The sequence below is a fragment of the Hermetia illucens genome, chromosome 5 (genome assembly GCF_905115235.1).
Source record: "Hermetia illucens chromosome 5, iHerIll2.2.curated.20191125, whole genome shotgun sequence".
Lineage (NCBI taxonomy): Eukaryota > Metazoa > Arthropoda > Insecta > Diptera > Stratiomyidae > Hermetia > Hermetia illucens.
The window spans coordinates 56,779,517-56,790,825 of NC_051853.1; the positions used below are offsets into that span (position 1 = coordinate 56,779,517).

The following is an 11,309-nucleotide window of genomic DNA, read 5'->3' on the forward strand; positions in this document are numbered from 1 at the left end:
ATAATTTGGTATTTTGATTGAAAAGTGATATCAGTTATCCAGAAAATAACTTTGTAAATAATTTTACATCCACTCCGTAATTCATGTTTATTGTAAATACTTTTTTTTTAAATAAGTACCATGAATAGTCCTCACTCTTGACATCCACGGATACTTTTGGCTATGTAGGTGTAAAGTGTGCGAAATTTATGAATTATGTTCGGAAATATAACCCATAGAAAGCCTAACTCAGCCGTAGTGAATTTAAAAAAAAGGATTCCGCACTATTGTAATGATTAATCAAACTATTTTGTAATTATCTCGCGCGTGAGATTACCGATTATCTAAATGTGTGACTTTTACTCGTAATAACATATTTACTTCAGCTTTCCCTCGTCGCCACAGCTGTTCCCTCCTCATATGTTAGTGAAATTGAATGTGGCTAGAGATGTTATTGCTCAAAATATTCATAATCAAATAAAAAATTTCAGCAGAATATCTTTATACATATCACAGACGCCAGACAACTCTACACCTGCTAGCCGTTGGTCAATCTCCACCTGCTGAGAATTACAAAATGTTTTATAGAATTAATTTTTGCAGGAATTTTGGTTACACATATATATGTTTGCATGTTAGAAATTTCATTGAAGGCTGATGAATGAATAAAGACTGCCGACTTTAATTACAGTAAAAGAGACTTATGCCTTTCCAGGGATAGGAACAACCAGATTCAAAATGTGTAAAACCATATCAGGGCACTGTTGCTGCTTCTTGTTGGCAATATGTTTTATATCTCTCCACCAAATGAGTTGCTATTTGTCGGGCTTGCTCAACACAAAATAGAATCTTTGGACACTGTGAAAAGATAACCAATCGCTGACATATTTACTTGCATCACCCTCTTCTAAACAATTATTTAACAGACACCTTGTATGAGGCCAATCAGTATGATGATACATTTATTTCAATTACTTACTGCTTATAAGTACATGTAAAACTAGTTGGGAAACCGGAAGCTAAACGCTTCAGATATGAAAGGTTTTGTGTATTTTCTATATAAGAATATTTGGGTAGACATATGTAGCATTGTCGTGGTGGGGGTGCTTGTGGTAGGTTGCTATTACACTAAAGTTGTCCAGTTGCTACCACAGTTCGCTGCAGAAGTAAATGCTGATCTAGTGCTGATTAGCGAGCAACACCGAAACATGGACGCGTCCCTTTGGCATCTCGACTTATCGGGCACCGCTGCCATCTGGGTTCGGGACGACGTTCGACTTCGTGTGCTTGTCGAAGGCCGGAGGAACGGATTTGTCTGGACCCGGTGTTTAAGGATAACGTTTTTTAGCGTTTTCCTGACGCCGAATGAGACGATGCCCGAATTTCGGCGTCGGCTTGATGTTCTGGAGGACGCTATTTCAAGCACGGACGGATGAATCCTGGTTGGCGGTGATTTTAATGCTAGGGCTCTAGAATGACTCCAGACTCCAGAGGGAAACGGATTCTGGAAATGGCTCGTAGTTTTAAACACCGGATCCACGCCAACGTTTCGGCGCCCAGGCTGTGAAGGAAGCACTTCTGACATCACTTTTGCGTCGGAATCTCTGGCATCATCGGTGGACGGGTGGCGAGTCCTAGAAGACTTCTCGGCAAGTGATCACCAGTACATCGCGTTCGAAGTGGTTGGCGCTACTTGCCGGCGAGCACCAACGTGATGCTCCCCCTGCGTCTGGAATGTCGCGAGGGTGAACATCGGGAAGTTCGTCGAAGCTCTTGGAGCAGGCAGGGCCGCGCTGGGGGGCACTCCGGTGGGAGGGAGTGTCACACGCCGTAGTAAATTCAGTGATCAATCTGATAACGACGGCGTGTGAGGCGCGAAAAGCCTTCTATGTACTGGTGGACAGCAGAAATTGTCGACCTACGAAAGGAGTGTCATAAGCTCCGCCATTTAGCACAACGTTTGCACGCCAACGAGGAGGCATGTGCCATAAAGACAAAATATAGATAAGTAAAAAGGAGATTCCTCAGCGCTATAAATAAAAGCAAAGCTCGCGGTTGGCAGAACCTTGTTAACGAGGTGAATGAGGACCCGTGGGGACTTGGCTATAAGCTTATCACACGGAAAGTCGGGGCTCTGCGGAAGCCCAGCTCCGACCAGATGCAGCAACGGACAGGGCTGCAGCTGAAGTCTCGGTCTAGAGTCGGCTAATGGCGAATGTCGGGGGCCCTATATCAACTAAGAGGCGTCTCTTTAAGGGAGCAACGCAGTCGGTTCTTCTCCATGGTGCGGAGGTATGGGCTGATGCCCTTAACAAGGAGGTGCATCGTAAACGCCTAGCTCAAGTGCAGAGCAGATGAGCTTTGCGAGTGGCGTCTGCTTATCACATTGTCTCAGAACCGGCCGTGATGGTGATCGCAGAAGCGATCCCCGTTGCCCTCCCTGCCGAGGAGCGTAAAGCCATCTACTGCCGTAACGTCGAAAACTTAAGAGAGGTGTTTACCGAGAAGAACGTGAACGCACCCTTGCCTAGTAGGAACTCTCTTGGCATAATAAACCAAGTGGCAGATGGACGGCGCGGCGCATCGACAATTTAGACCCGTGGCTGAACTGAACGTACGGTAAGTTTGATTACTTCCTTACCCAACCTTTCAGCGGGCATGAAGGTTTTCAGTCTTACTTGCGCATGGCTGAGAAGGCATGATCTCCTAATTGTGTGTTCTATAATGGAGCGACGGACGACGCTGAACACACCGTTTTCTCTTGTGAAAGGTTTTCGGCTGCAGCTTTATGCAGATACAGGACAGCGTTCTCCAGACAACATTGTCAGAGAGATACTGAAGAGGGTTGGCAGCTGGAGTAGTGTTGCGCATTATGTTTGGACCCTTTTTATTGCAAAGAAGATTGAACTCGAGCGGCGGAGGGATCAGAAGGCAAGTGGTTCCCTAAACTAACAACTCTCTTCCCTTCCTCTTCTCCCGTTGATGAAAGGGTTTCCCTGACTTGAAGGTTTCCAAAGCCGGGAGAGCTAGCCTGATGTAACGTATCAAACGTTTCCAGGCGAGCATACTGTGCGGAACTGGAAGATGAAAAGGAGACTTCCAGGCTGCGCAGTCTCTTAGAAAACCGGATGGAACTTTCACGAATTCCGGATTTCAATCTATATAGACTCTTTTGAAAGCACACCACCCGGGAGAACAGGTCTAAGAAGTGCGAAAAAGAGAACTGGCGGTTCTTGCAAACATTTCAACCCGAATGTATAGCAAGAGGAACTGGGACATTGCGAGAGCGGTTGTTACCAATTAAAAGGCAAGGACTACTATCATTTGAACACTTCGAAATACCTGACATGGATGGCATCTACCCACGATGCCAAAGGAGGGTAAAGGGCACTTAGAGCGAGTAAGAAGTATTGTTCGTGGATGTTTTGCTCTGGGCTAGGTGCCTTCCTCTTGGTTAAGAAGGTTAAGGTGGTATTCATACCTAAGCCTGGGAAAGATGACTATTGAAATCCAATAGGCAAATCAGTTTAAAATCATTTTCGCTGAAATGTCTGGAGAGACTGGTTGAGTGTCACATTTCAGAGAAGGCGCTAAGTTCGCATCCATTAAATGAAAACCAACATGCTTACCAACGTGTAAAGTCCTGTGAGTCTGCTTTTCAATCTTTAGTTTTAAAGATAGAGGATAAAACTCTGAAAGGCGGGTGCACGATGGAGGTGTTCGTTCGTTCGTTTGACTGTGCGCCCTTCCCTTCCTGTTTGATGCCGCCAGAGAGCATGGTGTTGATGAAACTTTAATTAAATGGATCTATACTATTCGAAGGCAGAGATTTCTGTGCTGAAGTGGATGTTGATTGCTATTTAACATAGAAAGCGACGAAAAGCTCCCCTCAAGGGGGTGTGCTATTGTCAATTCTGTGGAGTATATTGATCGAACTATTATTCGAACTGCAAAGTCTGGCAATACACGTTCAAGATTATGCTGATGACATGACTGTGCTACCTGTTGATCGAGATCTTGGAACTGTGTGTAGAAATACACAACACGCCGTTGTTTTGATTGATAGTTGGTGTCTCAGGTAAGGAATTTCAGTAAATCTAAATAAAACGATATTGGTATTATTCGCAAAACGAAGGATACTGAATGGTCTTTGCCTTCCAGAAATGAAGGGTACAACCCTTTAACTCTCCCAAGAAGTGACATAGCTGGGAGTTATTCTAGACAACAGCATGTAGAGGTAAAGACGAAACGAGCTCTCACAGCTTATGGGCTTTGTAGGTGGATCTTTGTCTCGACATGGAGACTTAGGCCTCAGGTAGTAATGTCGATATATGTTGTTATCATTAGGCCGATGTTCGCGAATACATGCGTATTGTGGTGGATTAAGGTGAAACAAAATAGTTTTTGTTGTTAACTAGCCACACTGCAAAGAACTGTGTCTGGGTATCATGGTGCCAGCAGCATGACATCCGGCGCAGCTCTGAAGGCATTACTCAATTTACAGCCGTTGAATTTGTTTATTTGTTTATTCAGAGGACTACAATGAGAGCAGCGCATAGACTAATTCAACTAGATCTATTGGAAACAATGGACATGGGGGCAGAAAGCATTGGAAGAATTATTGGGGGAACTGATACAAGTTTTTGCAATGCTTTCTGAATCTCGGACCCCCATACATCTGTTCGGTAAAAGATATGAAGTTACCTTGAAACGAAGAGAAAACCGGAACGAACCAGAAGAATGCGCATCATGATATACTGATGTATTCTACACCGATGACTCAAAAGTAGAACAGGGTTCTGGAGCATGAATCTACCTCTCGAATAAAAAGAAGAATTGGGCTTTTCAGGCTGAAGTGTATGCGGTCCTAAGGTCAACAACCTGGATGATGAACGAGCAAGATGATACGTGTCCATCCTTTAAAAAATGATGTTTCTAGAAAAGATGTAAGGGGGTTCCAGTCAATTTTAAAAAAAAACATAATAATAATAAATATAGTAAGATAGTATTTATAACTTTTAACTTTTCTGAAGTGATGTGTTCAGGAAATTCTATTCTGAGAACTAAAGAGGATGAGTTAAACTTGAAATGGAAAAACATGAAAACTAACTAGGTAGAGATTCAGAGCTACTGCAACGGTAAAGGTAGATTTGGCCTCTAGTCTGGCTTCCGTTTATATTATATTACCAGTTCAAAACGAAAATTAAAAGGTCACCGCCAAGAACCGCCAGAAAATCTAACCAAAGGAACAGCTCTACTAGAAAAAGAAATAACCCGACCTACACGCAACGACGTAAGCAACACCGGCGCTAATTCGAAAAAAAAAATGAAGGAGTGTACGAGGCCGTGTTTGCCGCTTATACAGCCGATGGAATACGTCACCTCAACGAACAATGTGCACAACTGCATCAAACATCAGATGCCGTCATTAGAGCCTCCTATAACAAAACCTGTGTGGAGCTTGGCAAGGGTTGCATAGAACTGCCAAAGGCTGCGAACGCGGAGAGAGCAACTTCGACATCCCCAACTACTTTGTTCCACAGAAAGGATTTGCCAGAGGCTCGCCTTCAGAAGGACGCTGCAAAGCCAAGACAAGCAATACAAAAGCGTGTCTGACAATGTGTTGACGATTCAGCTTTACACCAACAAGTATAAAAAGAAAAAAAGGAAGGGTCCCAAATCAAAGCATTGGTCAACGATGGAGTAAAATGAGCCGACTGCCAAAGGAATCCAAACCTAAGTTGGACTCTGGTTAAAACAAGAAAGGAGCGAGGCGAAGTCAAAAGAATAACACGAAAACTGTCAAGAAGTGCTAGTAATAAAAGTAAAAGGGAGCATGCCCTACGCTCACACACTATGCAGGGTCATGGTGGATCTAACTTTAAAGGAGCTCAGCGACAGTGTCACGGAAATTAGACTAACGCAAAAAAAGGACCGCTTTTCCAACGACGAAAAACAAGGATGACGAGGTTATCACTAAAGAGAAAATTTGCAAAGCACTCGTAGACCATTTGAAATTGGAGGACGTGAAGGGAACGGGTATCAAGAGAATAAGGAGAGCGTATGGTGGAACGCAGGCAGTGACTGTAAGCATGCCTGTGGCGTCCGTTACGAAAGCACTCTGTGGTGGTAGTCGGATTAGTCGGGTGCAGACTACGCAAGCAAATTATTCTTAAAAAAGTGTTTCAAGTGCCTAGGGTTCGGACATATGACGAAGGACTCTACCAGCATCACTAATAGATCCAAACTTTATAGAAGATATGAAGGAGAAACTAGTTTAGCGAAAGATTGCACTACGAAAAATTACAGGTCACGATTGCAATCACATAACAGGTGATACCAGATGTCCACCCAACAGGATCGTTTTAAGTACATTACATAAATGCGAGTCATCCGGCTAAGTTTAAACCATTGTCAAGCCGATGAGGAGAAGCTGGCAGCACAGAAAGTGTATGAAAAGAAAATCAATAGTGCTATTGTCTGTGAGCAATACAAGAGTCTCCATCAAGGCGTTTGGGAAACGGACTTAAATGGAAAGGTTGCGTCGTGGCCATGCGGTAAACTAGCTAGCAGGAAACGATGAAGCATCGCAAGCATGACTTTGGGAGGCTTAAGATCGGCGGCCTCTACATTTACTGCTATAACGCAGCTACAAGTGTGGCTTGACCAGAGTATTATAATGTGCTAGGCAGACTAGTCAGAGACACCAAAGAGCACAACCTCAAAATTATCGCTGACGATTTCAACCCTTGGGCAGTGGAGCAGGGAAGGCGGGAAACAAATGAAAGGGAAAGAATTCTACTCGAGGTATGAACATGTTTAGGCTTGGAGACTAGGCTCCGTCATGGATCTAACTGTAAAGCATGTAAGCGAAGAGTATACGCATGGCGACCATCAGTCTATATATATCGCAACTGATAAGTGACATAGAACAATGAAGCCTCAACTGAAGGGACCAGAAACAGGTTGGTCACCAAGATTACTCGATGAGGATACATTTTTGGAGGTGTCGCTGTGGACTATTGAATTTACTGGAACGGGTGTAGATAAGTCGTCGCAGTTATCCCAACAGACATATCGAGTGTGTAAGAAGCGCAATCCCAACTACTGGTGGAACAATAAAATGCAATGCCTGAGAGCCATAAGGTGAAGTCAACTTTTAAGAAACCCGCCAGAGTATGAACAACAATACCTCGAGCATAAAGACACAGTGGGCGATCAAAAGAAGGTAAAAATATTGTTTTGCCTAAGCGGTTCTGTGATGAGCCACATTCTGACCCATGGGGAGATGCGTACAAGTCGGTTTTGTCGGCAATAAAAGGTGAAGGATTGTTTTGTGAGATAGTTTCAACATTGTTTCCCCAACATCCGGAAACTACCTTCCCAATAATTCCAATGAATGCCGAAGATATCACTCCAGTCACCGCAGACGAAATCACAAGAGTTCGGGATAACTTAGCCCCCAGTATTAATGGAGTTCCCAATAAGGCGATGATGCTGGCAATGAGGATGGTACTGAACATATTCGTGCAAGTGTTTACAGACTGTTTAAAGGAAGGCCCCTCCAACATATAGTGGGAATTACGAAAGTTAGTATTGATCTTGAAGGTAGGCCGATAGGTACAACATCCTGTAGACCTATTTGTCTTCTGAATACAATAGGTAAAATTCTCAAGCGGAGAATCTATAACCAGCTACATCAAAGAATTGATAGTAGTGGTTATAAATCAGATGGGCAGTTTTACTTCCGGAAAGCTCGATCAGCAGTTGATGCTACCAAAGTGGTTATTGAGCTAGCTAAGAAAGCCTTTGACGAGTTGAAATACTCCGCACTGGTCACTCTCGATATTAAAAACGCGTTCAATTCGACCAAATTGAATCATATCATCGAAGCGGTCATCGCGGCACAAACGCTAAAATATATATTAAGTATAATCTTCGACGACTTCCTATAGCGGAAGTTACTCTACGATTCGAATGAAGGGTCGAAGACGTATGATATAAAGGCAGGAGTTCCACAGGGGTCTCCTCTGAGTCCTTCGCTATGGAACATATTGTATGATAGTATTCTACGGCCCCCATTACTCAAGGAAACCGTTACCGTTGGATTTACAGGTGGCGTCGAAGTGGTCATAACATGCAATCACTCCAACGAGGTAGAGATATATGAGAGCGAGACTATCTGGATGATAAAGTTTTGGCTTGAAGTCTTTGCGCTGAGGTTTGGCGAACAGAAGAAGGAGTCGATACTTTCTACAGAGCATACAAGGCTGTCCCACAGATAAATATATAGACTACGTGATTCAATGGTGAGACGAGCTATGATTTGACTCTGTTTTTAACCGAGCATGGTGGGTACAGGAACTACCTATAGAGTAGCTCCTGCATCCAATTGTCCTACGTAGGAAGTTGGAGCCGAAGATGCGGAACACGTTTTTTTCACTTGCTCATCATCTTCACGATTTTAGAGATGTCAGGTTGAAGAAAACCAGATGATCAGGATAACTCAAGTAGCGAGAGTTGTTTTTAAAGGTTAGGAATAGAGTAAATTGATCCTGCACAGATTTAATTGCACGGCAATCACAATTGATATAATTGAGCACACTACGAAAACGTGTTAAGAATATTACGAGCGAAGGAATTATAAAGGATGACTGAGGAGTGGATATCTATGAATTGATAGGAGGAACGACGGAAGCTTGTCTCGTGTTAGTTGTGATCATCTGGGATGATTTTTCAATTCCAGCGATGGATTTTATGTGCCTCTAAGAAATTGTAACTCGAGCGCTCAGTTCCATTTTGTACGTCGCCAAATCTCTCTTGCGCAGATACTGAGATAGACCAACCAACATCTTGGGGGATGTGTTGAGGTTATTGCGGGCTTCAGAACCTCAGTAGTTCAGAGAACCTTTCGGAAGTTAATGGCGCACCCTCACATACATCGCTGAGTGAGAAACAGTTGCCTGAGCCACTAGTTCGTGCTTTTATGAACAAAGTTTAACCATAATATTTTATAGGACACATCTACCGACTCAAAGCATCTTGCAAAGATGTAGTCCTTACAACTAATATGCTCGGTATCGTAACCGGATGGATTAATGTCGTCATACAATACCCAGCCATCGGCTTCCATAGCCTTTGCTTCAAATGAAAATTTAACAGTTGCTGGCTAAGCCGCCTTTATTGCCTTTTGGGTCGAAGAGCTGGAAGGAGGACAGACCACCGCCCCAGGTTCGACTGAAGGAGGTTTTCCGGTATTTTTTTTTGGTTTGTCGGGAGGCTATTCTCTGCCCGGAAACTATTCTCTGCCCGAAGGCAGATGCTTACCCTTGGGCAAGACTTTAACCTCTGACTGAAACCCGGGATAAGGAGTTCTGATAGAAGGGTATTGCTTCGGTTCGTCCGTTAAGGACAGGTTCCCAACTGGATTGGTTCCCACTTGAATAGTTGAAGAATCTGGTTTATGTTTTGTATTTTAAATTTTTCATAACCGACTGCCATAGCCTCAGATATCGGCAGAGTCCCTTTTCGCCGGGACAAGGCTAGTTGAAACCGCGTTCGCCTGGTATCCAGAGTTCAGCGTTCATGGCCACAACTTAACCCCTGTGACTACTCAGCCCTCGTCATGGTAATCAAACTTTGGGTTTGGATTTTAATTAGCGCTTAGCTTCAAATGGCATTTCTGGATCTTCCCTACTGGGATATCTCAAAACGACAATGTGTAATCGTCGAGGGAGTCGGACAAAGTTAATAACACCTTTGTTTCTGTATGCTGGAAATCCGGCAAGGAAAATCTTAATATAATTAAAAAGCGTTGTTGCAAGTTTTACATATGGGAAGCATGTGGCCTTGAATGTATCAAGCTCCAATTCTGGTGTTCGATAGAATTTGCTAATCCCGTACTTACACTTTGAGAAACCAATTTGATTTTTCAGAATATTTGGTTCTATATACCTCCACCTAATTTCGATTTCTCCATTTGCTTTACTCACTCGTATATTATTTATTAGTGTTGTGAAACGGATCCGAAACTTGCAAAAGTTAGACCTAAAGACCATAAATGCTCATTCTCATATGTTAGAAGTTACCAAACTGTGGAAACAATTTCTGAGCCTCTTAAAATTCAAAAGCTATTATTCTGATTCAACATATTATGATACATAATAAAGGAGGATCTGAAACCTCCCGGGGCACATTATGTTGAAAACTCCTGTTGCTATTAATCAAATGCCATTAATTTTTAAGGTAATCTGTTTTCGCCTTTAAAATGTCGCAAATCAATGTTGCTAAACAGTTTTTTTCCCAAATGTAGCATCGATTCGTACTTTTTCACAAAATATAAAAGACTCGAGTGCTCCAGACGACATCATCAGTTCACTGCGACATTTCACTTTTGCGCTATCGAGGCTCAAAGATCACCTGCATAATGCTTAAATCAGTACGTTCAGAAAATTTATTACCTTAATGGGTTGAACAAGAAAACGCCGCAAATATCAGATATAATAACACTAAATATTCCCATCTAACAGATAACTCTTGTAAAATTTTCAGATAATTTTCGCCGTTGCACTTGGAGTAGCTCTTGCACAAGCACCACTCCCACAGCATTATAGTACACCAGAGGCCACGGCTCAAATCAAGAGCTTCGGCAGCGACATTGCCCCAGATGGATCGTACCAGTATGCTTTCGAGACAACCAACGGTATCTCCCAACAAGAACAAGGAGTGGGTGGACATCATGCCCAAGGAGCCTCTTCGTACGTTTCACCCGAAGGTGTCCCAATCCAATTGACTTACACTGCTGATGAGAATGGATTCCATCCGCAAGGTGCCCATATTCCACCTGTACCAGATTATATCTTGCGCGCTCTAGAGTGGATCGCCGCTCACCCATATCAAGGCGAAGACTACAATGTTAAGAAGCATTAAGATGCGAAATCGAATGAACTTCCACAATGGAAAGGTGATTTGTTGTTAACGTATAGTATTATATACGATATTTTGTTTCCATATGAATAAATATGTTTTATTTATAATTTTCATTATTTTGATTTTGATCAATTTGGAGTAAAATATTCGCAAGCGCGAAAGAAAAAATTTTCCTTGACGTTAGCTTATATCTGTTAAATTCGGAAATAATCCAGCGCCGAGAAATATGCACATTATCTACTACTTTTTATACTTTTAAAGAATCTTGGACTTTCCAAAAAAAGATAAGCATCTCTAGGGTAGATATTAAAAATCGCACTTGATAAAAACGAACTATATTTCGCCAGGGCAGCTCCAGAAATTGTACTAATTTTCATCTAAACTAACATTTCAAATAATCA

The 11,309-nt window shown here is 42.7% G+C and overlaps 1 protein-coding gene across 1 annotated transcript; it reads left to right on the top strand.

Moving 5' to 3' along the window:
* Window positions 1-10,292: 10,292 nt before the first annotated feature.
* On the top strand, window positions 10,293-10,991 carry LOC119657381 (pupal cuticle protein-like). The gene is made up of 2 exons (XM_038064265.1): window positions 10,293-10,417; window positions 10,531-10,991. The coding sequence occupies exons 1-2, from the start codon at window positions 10,406-10,408 to the stop codon at window positions 10,906-10,908; spliced, it is 390 nt and encodes a 129-aa protein (XP_037920193.1). The 5' UTR covers window positions 10,293-10,405; the 3' UTR covers window positions 10,909-10,991.
* The last annotated feature ends 318 nt before the right edge of the window (window positions 10,992-11,309 follow it).